The sequence below is a fragment of the Mus pahari genome, chromosome 11 (assembly GCF_900095145.1).
Source record: "Mus pahari chromosome 11, PAHARI_EIJ_v1.1, whole genome shotgun sequence".
Classification (NCBI taxonomy): domain Eukaryota; kingdom Metazoa; phylum Chordata; class Mammalia; order Rodentia; family Muridae; genus Mus; species Mus pahari.
In genome coordinates, this window is record NC_034600.1 from 35,483,627 (window position 1) to 35,502,186 (window position 18,560).

General features: G+C 40.8%; 1 protein-coding gene across 1 annotated transcript; it reads right to left on the reverse strand.

The window, feature by feature from the left end:
- Window positions 1-782: 782 nt before the first annotated feature.
- Shisal2b (shisa like 2B) lies at window positions 783-18,357 on the reverse strand. Its single transcript, XM_021208158.1, has 3 exons — window positions 18,132-18,357; window positions 13,108-13,265; window positions 783-974 (listed from the first exon to the last, which is right to left on the reverse strand). Exons 1-3 carry the CDS (start codon window positions 18,320-18,322, stop codon window positions 841-843), a joined length of 483 nt encoding a protein of 160 aa, XP_021063817.1. The 5' UTR covers window positions 18,323-18,357; the 3' UTR covers window positions 783-840.
- Between the last annotated feature and the right edge of the window lie 203 nt (window positions 18,358-18,560).

Consider the following 18,560-nt stretch of genomic DNA (forward strand, 5'->3'; position numbering starts at 1 on the left):
TTTTGATAGAAAAGCATAGTTTCATGTTGTACAGAAACTGGACAAAGTAAACTTATACACAGAAACAACAGAACCTTAGTGAGTGTCTAATAAATGAATTAATTAAAACTGCACCTGGCCTTGCTTTGTGAGTGACAAATTTTGGAAAAGTGATGTTAGAAGCTGATATAAAAAGTGTTCTTGCAAGAAGCCAGGCAGTGGTAGCACACTCCTTTAATCCCAGCACTTGGGAGGCAGAGGCAGGCGGATTTCTGAGTTCAAGGACAGCCTGGTCTACACAGTGAGTTCCAGGACAGCCAGGGCTACACAGAGAAACCCTGTCTTGAAAAACCAAAAAACAAAAAAACAAAACCAGAATCTCAGGAGAGACAAAGTTGTAGAAAAGACATTTTGGGCTGGTGAGATGGCTCAGCAGGTAAGAGCACACCGACTGCTCTTCCGAAGGTCCTGAGTTCAAATCCCAGCAACCACATGGTGGCTCACAACCATCTATAATGAGATCTGACACCCTCTTCTGGGGTGTCTGAAGACAGCTATAGTAAATAAATAAATCTTTTAAAAAATGTGTTCTTGCCAGGCATGGTGGCCCACACCTTAAATCTCAGCACTCAGGAGGCCCAGTCTGCATAGTGAGTCCCAGGATGGTCAAGGCTATGTATATAGAGTCTGTATTTAAAACAACAATAACAACAACAAACACCATAAAACACAACAAATCCACAAATAAAATGCATTCTTTATTTTTATTTAACTTTTTTGTATTCTTCTTTTTTTTTTTTTTGCATTCTTTACTCTTAATGCTCCTTCTCTCAGGTAAGCTTTCAAAACAGGGATTTTTAACTAACAGGCAGTATTGATTTGTGTTGAATCCATTGTTTTCTCTTGAGTCCCATCATCGGCTTCATAGAAGGTCTCATTTGTTGAATTTGATACTGCATTTGAGGTGAGGCCTTTGGCTTTCCTGTCTACGTTGCCTGCAAATACACAAGACCAAATGAAATAATCAAACTTTCAACATAAAATTTGTCTTTTCAAAGTTTGTGATTGAATTGTTATAATAGTCTGGAAAATAGGAAGTCCTGAAAATGTTATGTAGATGAGTGAGAACCAAATCCATTCAGGATGATTTTGAGCCATGCATTCTGAAAGTGAAAGAAGATATTCCATCACAGGGGTACAAATTTCATTGCCATGTTCTTCCTCAGGCCTCTGTGAGGAAGCACACATTTCACAAGCTTGTGACAATTTCAGGGTCACTCAAAGTGTGACTCCCTAGACATCATTAAAGCTAATCATGATAATTTTAAAACTCTGAAGGCTTTGCAACCATAAGCAATTTGGATGTGAGGTTTTCTATTTTTTTTATTGGATATTTTCTTTATTTATATTTCAAATGTCATCCCCTTTCCCAGATTCCCCTCCACAACCCCCCCCATCTCATCCCCCTCCCTCTGCTTCTATGATGGTGCCCACCCACCCACTCCCACCTCACCACCCTGGCATTCCCCTACACTGGGACATGAGCCTTCACAAAACCAAGGGCCTCTCATCCCATTAACGCCAGACAAGGACATCCTCTGCTTCATATGCAGTTGTTGGTTTAGCCCATGGTAGTTCTGTGGGGTCTGGTTGGTTGATATTATTCTTCCTATGGGGTTGCAAACCCATTCAGCTCCTTCAGTCCTATAGTGGAATATATTTCTTGTCTCCATGTCTTATCACATCTAATTAATACTGTGTTATGATAGAGTTTTAAACACTACCTACTGTGCTTATTAATGGATCAATTTATTAAGATTTTACATTATTACTCAATTGATAGTTTAAGTACTTATATTGTCCTAAAATAAATATTATTTCTTTAATTTAGCCATTCAATTAGTTCATGTTTCTTAAATGATTTTATCCCTTCTTATGTATCCTGTCTTATAGCATCATTGAATTCACAAAGGGTATTTAGTCTTTGGAACTTGTAGTTGTGATACTAAACTCAAAGAGAGGAAGTGGGAAGGGTTTTAAAGAACACATTCATTCCACAATCCAGTTCCCACACTGCATATAAATCCATCCTAAGCCAGGGCTGGGGAATGTGTGTCTTCCCTCACTAGCCCTTAAACTAACAGGAAGAAGTGGATTGTCCTTCTGTAGGCTGTTACTGTGCTTGTATATTATACGAGCATTTATTTAGAACGCAAAGGTTTCGATTTGGGGGGAGAGGGGTCTGTAAACTTCAAATCTAATGTTGATTTATTGACTCCTATGTATTCCCTAAGCTATGCTCACATACTTACACTTATAATATTTGAATTAAACTCTCAAGAGAGTTAAGCTCTCTGCTTCAGCACATACAGGTTTTGTGTTCTTTACAGCAAAGGGGAACCTCCGGGTGTTATTTGCTAACCTAGCCATTTGGATGCTTGGAATTGTCTCTGTTAAGGCAGCTTTCATTTCCGTTATATACATCTGTGGCAAATGCTGGAAGAATTCATTGAAACTGCCTACTGCTTTCTGACTTGTACAAGCTATGAAAATGCATTCCAGTGTTAAAAATTCTGCTTCTGTCCACAGCACTTGTGAGAGCCCTGAGTTGCCAGCCCTGGCTCATTACCTACTTGGCTTTCAGATCCTTCCAAAGGCGTTAGCTTATCAAGACTATTTCCTAGGTTGGCTTTGAAAACCAAAGTGATTACCCCTAACACAGCAATTTCCTATTCAAATGAGAAAAGATTGGTTGTAAACACCTGATGAACGATCCAGAATCTGGGATTGGGGGGTCTCGGGAGGGGGGACCCAAAAAACACTTTCAATGGATTCCCTCCAGCAGGTTAAAGTAATTGGAGAGAGGTGACAGCTGGCAGAGCCCCAGTGAAGGCAGAGTCCCCTAACGTCTCCTGGGGACCAGTTTAAGAGAAGCCCTCGCCTCAGCAATCCTGCTTTTCCTAGTTTTTCTATCATAGAAACAAATTTCTTATCCAGCCAAGTAGGGATAAAACCTTCTATCACATAGCTACAAAACAGATTTGATTTCAAGTAAGAACTCTGTAATGCCATTGAAGTGAGGAGGATTTGCTACGCACAGAGAAGCTTTCTTATTAATTCCTGTTTCTTTAGTTGAGTACAAATTGCCGATTCTCACCAGCACAGTTCTTCCCTTCAGTCCCTTGTACTGAGCTTTCGCGTGCCCACCCTTACTTTATTTTAGTCCAGCCATTATATGTAAATCTTAGCCTTCCTTTAATCCTGGACATGATAGGCTGCCACTTAAAGTTTTGGCCTTCATCCAAGTTAAATCCAGTTTATCAAACAAAATTATACCTGCTCCTTTTGCAGCCATGCTAACCTGCTTGCTCTGATAACAGCTAAACTTGTGTTTCCTTCAGGGCTGGACCTGGGGGGGGGGGTCAAACTTACCACGTAATTGTGAAATTGGGTCTTGACAGCCATCTCAAAACAGGAAAATAGAATCACAGGTCTTTGTCTCCTGGCCACACCTACCAGGCAGAACTGTGATGGAGCTTTCTTGCCATTATCAATCCTGCTTAATATAACTTAGCATCTGTCCTGCCACCCTGGAGCCCTAAACAGCTTCCAGCTGCTGATCAGGCTGGATAGCTTTGGGAAATAATCTTTGAATCTACACCCAAAGTCAAGTTGTTGTTGTTTTTTTCTCTTCTCTTTTTGCTTTTTTTTTTTTTTTTTTTTTGAAATAGGGTTTCCCTGTGTGGCCTGGGTTATCCTGGAGCTCACTATGTAGACCAGGCTGGCCTCAAACTCAGAGATCTGCCTGCCTCTGCCTCCCAAGTGCCAGGATTGAAGGCGTGCGCCACCACCGCCTGGCTCGTCTTCTTGTTGTTTTGTGGTAGTGTTTGCTTTGATTTTTTTAAACAGTCTCACTCTGACCTAGGCTGGCTGGGCCTGGAACTTAGGCTCCTCCTGCCTCTGTCCTGGGATTAAAGACATGCATAGGCACGCCTGGCTAGTCTCTACTAAATCTCTAAGTGAGTATTGAATGGTGAAAGTCTGATTTCTGTTTTGCTTCCTGTTTCTGGCTTCAGCTTTGGCTGCTAGACCTTGTACTCTAAAGTTAGCACTCACAAATGCTGTGTTGTTCTGACTGTTAAGTTATTTGGTTCTCTACGTTCTAACTAAAACAGCCTTAAGAACTCTCCGTTTGATGTTCTGAATTGAAAGATCCTTTTTAGAACCCAGGAGAAGCTTAAATATTCTTTTAAATTTACATTTGTGTGTGTGTGTGTGTGTGTGTGTGTGTGTGTGTGTGATTCAGAGGCAGACTTGTGGGAGATGTGTCTCTCCTCCCACTGTGTGTATTCTGAGATCTAACTCAGGTCCTCAGGCTTAGCAGCCAGTGCCTTGACCTACTGACCTACTTTGTTTTCTGTTGCTGTGATAAACAACAACTGACCTGATCAAAGGCAACTTGAGAATAAAAGGATTTATTTGGTTTATACTTACAGGTTACAGTTTCATCACTGAGGGAAGTCAGTGTAGGAACTCAAGGCAGAATCTGTGGAGTAAGACTGCTCGCTGGTTCATGCACCACTATCTCATGCCCAGGCTCACCTGCCTAGAAACGGTGCCACCAACAGTGGGCTAGGCCCTCCCCTCCCACAGCCATCAATAACCAAGACAGTTTCTCAGAGACATGTCTGCAGGTCAACCTGATCAAGGAAGTTTGTCATCAATTGAGTCTCTTTCCAAGAGACTCCATGAGCGAGTAGCTTTTTATGATAGTGTATCTAAATTATTCTATATTCTATGACTACCACAATGAATTCTTTAAAAGCTTTTGTGAAATAAAATACTGCCAAGTAGAGTCAGCAGTCCAATTTAATGAGTTTTCTGCATTTTTTTTCTGAGTATTAAGTATTTAGTAAAGTGGCTCCCAAAGTTATCTATAAATTTACTATAAAACCATAATATCACTTGACTGTTTTAAAAATTTTAGAGTGTGATTCAAAAGTTCATTTGGAAACTTAAGAAGCATTACACACAAAGAGCCAAGATGTTCTTAAAAGAAGCTTAGTGGTAAGAAGGAGATAGGAGATATTGATGTTAAAATAATGTAACAGCAGTAACTTTAAAATCTATCACAACAAGAATAATCAGAGTGAATAATTCAACAGAACACAGTCTAAAAACAGACCGTAGTACACATAACAATTTGTCACAAACGACTATTTAGGTTGACAACAGAAAGATAGATTCACTAATCTGGAAAATAAAAAAGGCAGATTTTTTTTTAACTTCACTTCTAGAGAGTTATGAAAGTTTTAAGTATATAAAAACAGGAAAAAAACCTGCAGTCTATGAAAAAATGAATACCCTCATAGAAAATGTATAAAAAGTAAGTAGTACACTACAAATAATAATAATAATAATTATTATTATTATTATTATCTGATTAGATAGATTTGAAAAAACACTATTTTATGGAATTAGTAAAATAGATATTTTTAAATAATAATCCCAAAGGACACAGAGATTGTGGAAAAGTAAGTAAATATGAAGTAGTAATTTTCTGGTGGACAGGTGGTAAATATACCCACAGCTTTTGATATGTGTGAGCACTCAGAGTAGGTGTTTCTGCTAAGGATTTATGCTAAGCCAGGCGGTGGTGGTGCACGCCTTTAAACCCAGAACTTGGGAGGCAGAGGCAGGCGGATTTCTGAGTTCAAGGACAGCCTGGTCTACACAGTGAGTTCCAGCACAGCCAGGGCTACACAGAGAAACCCTGTTTCGAAAAACCAAAAAAAAAAAAAAAGGGGGGGGGGTTTATGCTAAGAAAAATATTTATGTGTTTAATGTATCTGTAAGATAATGGTGGAAGTGGAAGTTAGTAAATGGAAGTAACTTAATTAAATATGGTGTATCTACTGTTGACGTTTGGACTGATGCTATGTATTGTAATGCTAAATTCTATACCCGAAGGTTTAGGCTTTTGTTGTGCAAACCTTGTTCCTTGATTTAAAACTATTGGTTAAATAAAATTGGTTATAGCCAGTTACTGGAGAGATTAGAGGTAGGTGGGTTTAAAGTGACCTGGTTGGAAGAAGAGGGACAGGTAGAAGGGGAGGGAGGAGGAAGCTGTCATGCGGGGAAAGGAACCATGAACACATGACCAGGAGAAACAGCAAGTATCTGGGGTACACCTGGAAGGTAGCCTGCCCTGCAGTTAGAAGAGTAGATTAGGGGTGACCACCACCCCCCCACTCCAGAATTGTCAAAGCCAAACAAAATAACCACAACCCGAGTCTCATTTATTTGTAAGCTAGTCAGGGATAAGTTTAAATTGTTTTTACTATAATCTATACTTGATTTCTAAACATTGTTACCAAGTGAAAGTGTGTGTGTGTGTGTGTGTGTGTGTGTTTCCTGGAGGGGAACAAAAAGGTGCTCCCAAAATGATGGGCCAATTTCAAGTGGGCATTGGATACAGTTTAAAAGAGCTTGCTCAGTGGAAGGAGAGATGATGACTCAGTGGCTAGGAGTGCTTCCTATGCAATCATGAGGATGTGGGTTTGGATCCCAGTGTTTACGTAAGCCAAGGTCCTGCATATGCCTGTGCTCTCAGCACTAAAGAGGATGGAGCTGGAGGATCCCTTGAGCCTCCTGGCCAACATGCTGCCTAGCCGTAGCATCAGCGATACACCATTATCCAAGGAAGTAAGGCAGACCTAGATACAGCAGGACACAGAAGATGTCTACTCACGGCTTCTGTATGCAATGCACATACACTGCACATACATACACATATATACCTGTAAAAAATAAATTAAAAATTGTCCACTGACCATTATAAGATCATTCATGGATCAGAATACACAGTAATAATAATGTTTTAAAATCCCAGAGTCCTGCCAGGCAGTGGTGGCACACACCTTTAATACCAGCATTTGGGAGGCAGAGGCAGGCAAATTTCTGAGTTCGAGGCCACCCTGGTCTACAGAATGAGTTCCAGGACAGCCAGGGCTACACAGAGAGACCCTGTCTCGAAAAAAGCAAAACAAAACAACAAAAAACAAAACAAAGCAAAACAAATCCCAGAGTCCATGCTGAGATTATAACGAATAGACAATCCCAATCCTATGGTTAGAGTTCATGTGTTCCTCTACAAGTCAAATGAAATTAAACTGACAAGTTATAGTAGAGTTGAGGAGCTTAGGACCTGGTTAGACCATGAGAGTTCTCCCCTTCTGGGTAGAGTTAGCATTCCTACATAAAGGATGGAGGGAACTAGCTAGCTGCTTCTTGCCCACTCTCTCCTTGCTCCACAAGGAGACTCAGCATCATAGCACATACCATCTCAGAAGCAGACAGCAGCTCTCATCCAGTGCCAACTCCACTGCCGTCTTCATCTTAGACTTCTCAGCCTCTGGGATTGTAAAAAAGTAACTTCTTTTCTTTACAAATCTTACAGTCTAAATTATTTTGTCTCAGTGACACAAAGGACTAAGATAAACAGCAGAGCAGTGAAATAAATTTTAAAGCTGTAAGAGGTTGGAAAATTGTCATTTACAAATATCATAATAACAGTTGTCAAAAAAAAATCAGTGACTGAGTGAGAATTTACAGAGGAAAAGACTATTTTCTTGGTTTCAGATAGCTCACTGCAATCAAGTTAATAGCACTAATAATCAGGCCAACTAAAACCTGTGCTGCCTGGGGTACTTTGATACTATAACTTCTGTGTGTTCCTGTAAAAGAGAAAACAGACAAACAGAAATTGAGGAACACTGCACAAAATATCTGCCTTTTTCTCTTCAAATTTGCCAGGGGCATAAAAGAAAAAGAAAGAACTAGGATTAAGGAAAGAAGAAATAAAACTATCCATATGTAATTCGGGGCCAGATCCAGGATTAGAAAAATTAACTATTGAGATCGGAAAACATTACTATATACCCCAGAGTGTATGTTGTTGCATGAGTGTTGTGGTGGCTAGCTTGGACATGTGGACAGGGTTCCCACAAGAGGAAGGATCTTTTGTTCTTAGGAAGTGCTATGGGTTTTATAGTTTAAAAGTCATGCCATTCAGAGAACATGCAGAAAGTACCAACCAATGATAGAAGCAATGAAGCGAAAGAGTGAGAAGGGTCAGTTAACCTGCCGAGGGATAGACAATTGCTTCATAGACTCCTTGGAGCTCTTCTCTCTGACAGTGAAATGATACCAACAGTAAAAGTCACGGCACTGTGTGAAGTAAGAAATGGGTTAAATGATGACAGGGAGCTCATTCATTGGCAAAGAAAGATGCAGATATTCTGTATGTTTTCTTAAAGGGACAGGGAGAAGGGAGCAGGAGAGACAGAGACAGACAGACAGATGCTAGACAGATGCTAGATGATACGACGGGTAGACAGACAGACAGATAGACAGATGATAGACAGACACAGACAGACAGACAGACAGACAGACAGACAGACAGACAGACATATCCCCACTATATAACCTAGGCTTGCCTCAAACTTATGCCAATCCCACCTTACCCTTCTGAGTGCTGGGATCATAGACAAAGGCTGCCACACCCCTTCCTTCTCAATTTGCTTTATGTGATATGTGGATAGATAGAAAAATCTCCCTGAAGGAGACAGACGGCAGTGCTGACATCTTCCGCTTTTGTGCTGAGAGCATTGTCTCTCAGTATTTCCAGTGTTTCTACAATGAACATGAGCAGAGAGAAAAACCTTTCCTTCTGAGGGATTGAGAGCATCTTCTAAGGAGAAACACAAGACCATTTCAAGTCAAAGACTCAATTTGCACATGGGCACAGTGAATGATTCTGTGATTCTGTTTCCAATTTACTTTCTCTGTATTGTACACGCAGTTTTGTTTCTCACCTAGGTAGCTGTGTCTTATTGCTAATTTACCTATTCCTTTTCATTTCTATTTTCCACCTTTCCAAGTCAAGCACCAAATTCCAGCTTGAGGGTGTTTTTTTTGTTTGTTTGTTTCTATTCCATGATATTATTTCTTCCTAGTCATTTTCAGTGCCTTTCTAATTTTCATCAGGAACACCACTTCTCTTGAGTCCCTGACATTGATCATTCCCCACCTCCACCGGACCCGCTTGGAGCCTCGGGGTGTTTTGCTTTATCTTCCTGAAACAGCAGTTTTACTTGGATGTGGGTCACAGTTGTCATTATCGGAGCAGAATAAGCATCACACTATGCAGTCAGTTGAAAATTCCCATCACGTTTAAAAGCAAAATGAGAGAGAATTCAGTGCGGGAGTTCCCAGGGCTTACGGCACACCTTTCCCACTCTAGTCCTGAGAATGCTGAGGCTTTGACTTCATCTCTGATATGCCACAAGAACTTCACTATGGAAACATTTGAAGCGTGGAGACCTACGGGCATCGTCTCTGACTGCGCCACCATTAACAGTGACTATTCTCCCACAGCCTTGGATGAGCCCTCACCCTTAGGACTGTCTGCACACAGCAATCTTTTGCTTGGGAACTTCCTGTCTGAGGCAAAAGCAATACCAAGCTACAGTACTCTTCCGAATACTGGCATTTGAAATGTGCATACCCCCAAAACATAAACGTGTTAAAAGAAGAGAACAGCTACAAGATACAACTTAAAAGTCCATCAGTTGCTCAGTAAGAGGTACTCTGTACAGCGTGGGCAGCAGCGTGGGCAGCAAAGTTTATGCCATTAACATCTGCTGCCATGGCCAGAAGAGACCTACCAGCCTTTCTAAGATCAGTTCAAAGGCTGTAAAGCCCTAAGCTGTATACATTTAAAATTGAAATACAATGGAATAAAAATAGGCAGAGGAAAAATCCTGGCAGTAATCTGTGATTAGCCTATTTTAGACCTACACTGACGTCATCTACAGGAAAAGAAAAGATTCAGAACCCTATATCCATTGAAATATGTGCAAGAACACACTTCCTCCTAGCCATTCAAATTGCCTGTAATAAAAACAATCTCCATTATGAAAATTTATCTAAATAGTCTTCTCCAGGGAAGAACACACCAATTGGTTATCTAATGCCAACTGTTCAGCTCTGAAAACATACATACATGTAATATTATATAGACTGAGCAGGTTATATTTACATATTTAGGAGTGTGCATGCAAGCATGTGTGCCTGTGTGTGTGTGTGTGTGTGTGTTGTAATAACATTGTAAGAACAATCAATGACGAAAGAAGACATGAATTTGAAAGGGAGCAAGGAGGAGTTGTGGGAGGAAAGGGAAGGGGAAATTATGTAATTTTATTTTAATCTCAGAAAATAAATAATTTCAAGAAATTAAAATAATGCGAGATGGTTTTTTAACAGATAACATTGAAAGAAAAGGGTTCTAATGGGTGAAATCAACTTTCCTCACATCTAGTTAATCATGGAAAGAATTTCCATGTTTACAACCGTTAACACTCTCCTTAAATGTAATAATACTCTTAGCTTGTCTTTCCCATAGCTTGAACAAGGTATCACTTGCTAGGTGATGGAAACACTGAAATGGAACACTAATATTTAATAAAGTGAACAATGTTTAATTTTCACTTCAAAGGGTTCGGGAGGAACCCGATTCCAACAGCATATAGATTGCCAATTTTGTGCTCTGAATTGTGATTTAAAAAAAAAAAATCAACCCACAAAACTAAATTAACTCCTTTAAAAGCAACGGTAAGGAACTGGTTACTTTACATTCTATATACTGTTTTCTAATATATATACATACATACATATACATATACACATATTCCAGACCCACAGACTCAGGACAGGTCTATTAAATTAGCTTTCCTACCCTGGTACATGTATTTTTGTGAAGAACAAAGTGGGGATATTTCATTGCAAGAAAGCAGTCTCATTTAACTTTATTAAAGTTAACTGCATTAAGTTTTAACTGCATTAAAAGGTTTCATCCACTAAATAGCAAAAAAAAAAAAAAAAAAAAAAAAAGAAAGAAAGAAAAATGCCAAATCTGAATTGACATGCTAGTGATTTTGCTTCTGGGTTCACAAAGCAAACATGAAATAGAGTTTTGCAATTGTCCTTGAGCCAAACCAGAAAAAGTAACCACTTTTATTTATCACAGAGTATTATATAGAAGACACACTCAATGCACACTGGATGACTGCGGTAGTTTCTAGACCTGATCTGTGTTTCACGAAATACATTCCTGAGATCAGTAAAGACTAGTTACGTCAGTTTATTCCATAAATGTTTGAGCATTATAAGCATCAGGCATATCACAGTCAATAAATGTAACAAAAAATATTACTTTGCGGAACTCAGGTTTTAGTCAGAGCATAAAAAAGATATAGCTAAAAGAGAGATAAGTAAATAGATACTAGTTAAGTCAACTGCATTGCGTGTTAGTGGTAAGTAAATAGATACTAGTTAAGTCAACTGCATTGCATGTTAGTGGTAAGTAAATAGATACTAGTTAAGTCAACTGCATTGCATGTTAGTGGTAAATGCTTGGGGGGAAATTGAGTAGGAAGGATGGAAGTGGCCTCAAGAATGCAGGTAAGGAGGAACTCCCACAGGGAGAACTTCTCAGGGAAGAGTTAAAAACACTCTATGTCACAAAGCAGCCTGAGGAAATGGTGGTAGCAAGCACCTGGGCCCTGACTGAGAATCTCAAAGAATAGCAAAGGGGCCTAGGCCAGTTGGCAAAGGAGATTAGAAAAGAAAGACCTAGAGGGCTGCCACAAAAGGTCACTGCAAAGAGTTGTATCAGTTGAGAGGGCGGGGGAAACATTTGAATTTGAAGGGTGACTTAGATTTTAACAGGTGTATTAGGACTGTTCTGTGAACAGGAGGCAGGAGCAGAGGGAGAGAAGGTTTGAGAGGCAGAGATGCTGTGTTGGTAACAAGGTCCCTAGGTGATTTTTGGGCATAGAAAAAATTCAGAACCATGGTTTAAAATCATCTAAGCAAATGAGACAATAATTAGCTTTACAGTCTAATTATGTGATAACCACCAATCAATCGCATGATTGTGCTCATGGAGAAACTGGGTCAAAGTCGCTTGGACTAAATTCAGCTCTGAGTCTGTCAATTTGGCCCCTTGATCACAGTACTTTGGGAAGAGAACTCCAGAGGGATCCATCTTGCCATAAGAGGATACCAGGGCTAGGGGGATTCTTCTTTCTTCCCAGAGGAGACTCCATCTAATTCAGGCACTTGGTGAGGGTAACATATTTGATAAGATCACAAGGCAGGGACTTCATAAGCATGACAGATTCTATCTTCAGCTAAAATAATTTTTAAAAGATTTTCCTTTTCTTTTTAAATAGAAGCAATAAACACTCTATGTTATTCTAAAAATGGCAACATAGGTCATATATATATATGTTTAGCTACATGTTCTTTAGTATATATTCTGAATATACACATGTCAACATTTAAGATTAGTGTTTCCTAATACCCTAATGGAAATCAGTTTCCATAAAATGTTGATAGTTTATAATGACAAAAACTGATATCTGTATACTACTTTATAAATGAGGCAATAAGGAGACACAGAAGACTCACTGCATAAATTATGCCTAAAAATTTCTTTCTACTTTATAGTTACACTGTGCACATATACATACACTAATAGCATTAATTAGTTTATAGCCTACTCAACAGCAGAGGACATTTTATTTGTTTTTCAGTTGTTTTTTTTTTTTTTGAACACCTCTGAATTCTTTTAGATTCCCCCTTGATTCTTCATACTAGGTGCCAGTTGGACAACTGACTGACCAGTCCAGAATACAATACCAAGAACATCCCGTTGAGGATTTTGTTGTTTTGTGTATTTAACTTCCTTGGTTCCACAAGAACATCAAACTTTAATGTTACAAGAGGATTAAGTGTTGATAAGTAAACCAGAATTACATATATCAAAGCAGATTTTCTGGCCCACTGATTCACTGTCCCTGAGGGCATTTATACTCTGCTTGTTTCTGTTGAACACTATTTCCCTTAAATATCCTGTCACTTAAAGCTGATTCAATGTAAATCCTTGCAAGGATACATTGTAAGGTGAATCTTTTTAAACAACCTTCATTTTGAACAGTGTGACCCATTGCCCAGCTTAGAGTTATTCTTTTGGCTATGGTACAAATAACAGATTCAGCTTACCTTCTAGGGTAGAAGATGCCTCTAGGTGCTGAAGTTTAAGGCCATTGTCTAATCTTTGAGGCTTTGTGTACAGAAATAAGTAGCAAAGGACACAGACACTGATGACAAAGGCAAGTAAGACAAGGGCAGCGATTCCCAATCCAATCAGAGCGCCAATACTGGGGAAGCAGAAAGAGGTCATGTCATCCAAACTGCCATACGCTCAAACTGGAACAAAGAATTCACGGTTCATCCTTGTTCTCATTAGTTCATAACCAAATTCTGTCTTACCATAAACTATGCATGATTGAAATTTTCATCTTGAATTTTTGTTACATTTTGTCTATAGTATTTAAGAATCTTTAAAATTTGTATGTTATTATCAGTGTGACATCTCTGAGAGAGGAGAAAGGTCACATGAGTCTTTAAGAACTTTGTAAATATCTCAGTCCAATGAATCAAGTTAATCAGATGAATACCACACCTTAGGAAGATCAATTTTGCAAGCAAAAGATAAACAGGAAAATACTTCCTTTTGTAAGAGTCAGGAAACACATGTATCAGAGATATAAAACTTTTTCTCTTGCTGGGCGTGGTGGCGCATGCCTTTAATCCCAGAACTTGGGAGGCAGAAGCAGGCGGATTTCTGAGTTTGAGGTCAGCCTGGTCTACAGAGTGAGTTCCAGGACAGCCAGCACCACACAGAGAAACCCTGTCTCAAAAAAACAAAAACAAAATCAAAACAACAACAAAAAAATAAAAACCAAACTTTTCTCTTAGAGATATATATAAAAGACACCATATGTTAATATACTGCCAACGACCAACCTCAGCTTAAAGAGGGATTCTAAGGAAAAGGTGTTTAGCAGTCATGAAAAGAATGACTCAAAGTCAATTATGGGGTACAAGCTGACAGCCTTGTGCTCTGTTCCTGTTGGCTCTCCAGACAGCTCATCAAGATAGCTCAGCTCCTAAAGATCAAATCCCAGAATTTCAAGTCAATCAACCACCCCAATTTCCCTTTTGATAATCAGCATTTTATGACCTTAGCCCCTTAATTTTATTGTTAGAAAGGAACAAGTACATTTTTTTAAAACATGGTACTGAATTCAGAGGTCTGCCTAATTTTGTAAACACAGACAATAAGTTAGTTGGATGGGGTCTGGCTCTGATAGCATCATTCCCACCATCCTGAGCCTAAACTAGCTCTGTCCCAGGCTGACCTTGAACTCAGGAAACTGGCGACTTTTGTAAGCACAAACAATGAACTTAGCTGGGTGGGATCTTGTCCCCGTTATCACCACTCCCCAAATCTTTCCTTAATATCTTTCTGACAAACTGGCTCATAGTGCAGCTGTCTCTGTTCTTTTAGGTCCATGTAGCTCCTCATATAATTCATACTGCATCCTGATATTTTGCATAGTTGAGAAGTCCTGTTTATATAATTTCGAATTCATGTTTTCAGGGTTCTTTTCCACAGCCTTAAGTGTTGTCCTGAACGTCTCATCATTTACTACTTTTGTGGAGGACATTAGACATACTCTTTCCTCTTGGACTCATGCTGCCTCTGACTATCATGGACTAATTGATTTTAGCAGAGAGAACATTCCTCAATAACCTTTGCAGGGGGGATATTCCTAAAGGAGGAACATAAAGTAAATTATGTTCATTATTATACAAACAAGCCTCACGCCTAGCAACCATCAACACTCGTGGAAGCCCATGCCTTGCTGACTCTGCTCCAGGGATAGGAACCATGTCACCTTATCTCTTCCATGGCCATGAAGGACTTGACTATATACAAAGCCACAACCATTGCATAAGAGAAGAGAGTTTAGTTAAAAGAAAACTGGTTTCAGAATGTATCTGAAATTCAAGTCTGAGATTCTCCTGCCTAGCACCAGAAAAGAAGCCCATGTCCCTTCCTCCAAAAGTCAAATGTGCCCTCAAATGTCATCTCCCCTGCATGACCTTTGTAATCATTCAATATGTGATTATACATATGGATAGACACTAAAGTAGTAGATTTTTATAAACATGTGCACTTAGTACTATCAAGTAAGAGAGGGGATTTGAAAAAGCAGCATTGTGCTGAACTGTACGCAGACTTGTGTCTCTTGAGTCATGTGTAAACAGCCATAATTAGATGTTAGGCTATTCAAGAGCAGACTTCAGCCAGTTGTGAACACTTTAAGTATTTAGTTTGTAGAAAATATTCAACAGATGAAAGTAAATACTAATTAACTTATGATTGATCCGCCTGTAGCAATTTGGAATGCACATCACTGAGAAATAATGATCTCAGTCTTCATTATCTTCCTGGCTTGTCTTCAGGCTTCTGCTTTCTCTCAGGGATCAGGCCCCTAGCAAGCTTGACTTTAGCAAAAGGAAAAGGGGGAGTTTGACTGGGGACACTAGGAGTGTCACTGCTTTGGGAGAAGGAACAGTATTGAAGGTGACAGGCTGTTTACTCCATTCTCAATTGATCTGATGCGATAAAACACACTTGCACACAAGAACTTGTCTTCCAAGCTGCAGACAACATGGATACAAAGTTCCAAATTCTCATGCTTGATTTACTAACAGTCCCAGACATCCCTGCACATAGGGAAGTCTGGGGAATTGGATGGCAGAATCTAAACAGAGTTATATATTTGAACCTGGAGGCTACCATGCTGGTTGCCCTTTGCTCTAATAGGATTAGAGGAAAAAAACAAAAACAAAAACAAACCCTTGCACCTTGTGTTCTGCAGACTGTATCCAGGAGGGTTAGGTTCACTTTCCTATACAGAGACATGCTTAGAATGCAATCAATTTAGTATGATTTTGTGCATAAAGCAGATAGATGAGGCATGTGGACAGATTCCTGAAATGAGAAACCCAGTTGCTGAAAAATAATTTTCAAAGTAAAAAAGTGACTTAGTAAATTAAAATCTGCTAACCTAATGAAACAGAGCGTATACATCATGAATGTTTAATGCATGAGGTTTTAAAAGACTCCACAGTGTGGAGGAAACCCCAAAGACATGTTAACTCTGCTGCAGCGCCGTGGCTCCATATTACAGAAGCATTGTTTTGTCCCTGAAGACCTCCATGTAAAGACGGAGATCCAGGAGTCTCTTAAGTTGGTCATGTCAACCAAAACTTATTCAGCATCCATCCATGAATGGCCCTGCTAAATAAGCCTCATTTACTTAAGTCCTGGAAAAGGTTACTGAAGTAGGCCCTTTGAATTTAGGACCTTAGAAGAGGAGGGAGGAAAAGAATGGGGCAGAAACTGAAAAGGGAGAATTGTCCTTCTTCCTAGCATTCCACTGTGGATGCTTTCCCAGCTGTTAGGAAGTGTGAGAAGCTGCCAGTACATCCATATAGCCATTCTCCTACGTAGTGTAGCTCTGACTGCCCTTCTCTGGCAGCTGCGGAATCTCAGTTCCAAAGCCACCGACTTCTGTAATATGTTTCGCAGTTGGAGTATTTTAAATTAGGATCGAAGAGCAAAGAATAGAAGAGAAATGAAGCTCTCATAAATTTACCCTCCTGTGGCGTTTCCAGAGCTCAGCAATTCACAGGAACCCCTGGTTCAATGTTACCAACTGATGCTCCCAGTTAAAGTGATTTTCCTATATCCCCTGACACTGAGCTAACGGTCTGTTTTGTCCTGATGAAGGTAGACCTCCCGGCAGGCTGATTCCTCTTTTGTGTTCTCAAAAACCTCAGGAAGGTTCAATGGCCCCTTCTGCTTGTCACTGTGGCATCTAGAGATCTGAAGATCTTGGGCACCATTTCCAATAGAGTTTGATTTGAGCATTGCCAGGCTCAGTTAACACTAATTCTACCTTCATCAGCACCTTCAAACACTCACAGATGAATGACTGAACTTGTTGGGAAAAGCCCAAATAACAAGGCAGTCCATCACTTTCTTCCCCCAAATAATCTATGGAGGACAAAATAAGTTGACATAACTTTCTGCCAACTTTGTCCTACTGATCTGACATGTGTATCTAGTTCTGGATTATAATGAGAAAGTGGGATGACAGTAACTCTTGCTAGCTAGTTCTCTCTCTCCCTGTCTCCCCCTTCTCTCTCTCTCTCTCTCTCTCTCTCTCTCTCTCTCTCTCTCTCTTTACACACACACACACACACACACACACACACTCACACACACAATTTATGTTAGGAGTGTAAGTTCTTTCCTGTAATATTAAGATTCCATTCATTCTGTACACAAAAGAATCAAGTTTAAAGTTTCTAAGTTTGCAGTCTTCTAGAGGGAGCATTTCATCGTGAAAACAAGCATAAAGTCTGAACAGAAATAAGGAGCGGGGAAAACGCTGTAGGAAAAGGAAGCAAGAAAGGCTTGTCTTTGAAAAGTGAAGCCTCCAGAGTCAAGCTATGGTCAAACGGTTCAGGTGCGGGGGAAGGGTGTCCAGAAAGGACACACTGTGTGTAAGCAGAGCAACTCAAGCTCTTCCTTCCGTGCTCGACCCTTCAGTCCGGTTGTGCAGTGTCAGTGTCGGAACCGCTGAGAAGAGCAAGTTGTAAAGCCCAGTTGTATGCATGCACCTACTCAAGCCAACACACACACACACACACACACACACACACACACACACACACAGAGAGAGAGAGAGAGAGAGAGGAGGGGGGAGACCAGAGACCAGCTGCTCAGTGACACTAAGTACTCCTCTGGTCCAATACCTCAACCTGGGTTCCAAAGAAGCGTCCTTTCCATTCAAATGTACCAAATGAACAAAAATACCTGAAAAGGAAGAGCTTCCAGCTCATCTCACAAGCAGTGGTCCCTGGGGTAGCCTGGGATATATACAGGGTTCCCACTTGTCTCCAGGGTTCCCTGCAGAAACCATTCAGAAATCTGGCGCCTTGGCACGAGGACCTGAACCCAGCAGGAGCTAGGAGACTTCCCTGATTCCAGCTTTGTGTCTTCCACTGGTCACTTTCCCAGGTCTAGGAGGAGGTTGCCCATGCCCTACCTTGCCCTGCCCTGCCCTGCCCTGCCCTGCCCTGCCCTGCCCTGCCCTGCCCACCTGAGGCTCCACATGTAGCTGTGCTTGTAAGGGAAGTAGCTGCCCGGCTCGCTGCAGCAGTACTTGAGGTCTGCGAAGCCACAGCAGTAGAGCAGCGCGGCCCCATCGCCGCGCCGCGGGCACTGGAAAGGCTCCACGAAGCTGCGATTGAGGCTGTAGTAGCCCGAGCACAGGCGGCTGCTCTCGCTCATCGCCGGCGGCCGTGAGCAGGACCCGAGGTGCGTGCGATGTGCGTTCGGACTGCGCTTGTCCCAAGCCCGGGCGACCCTGGGCGACCCTGGGCGCCTCCTGGGATCTGGGGTCCAAGTGCTTGGCACTCAGCCTCTGAGTCCTCTCGGCTCTACCTCCCGCTGTCCACGCGGTGCCGGAGCGCTCTGCTCTCACAGCTGGGTCTGGTCTCTGAGTGGTCCCTTTCTCTGATGGCCCAGC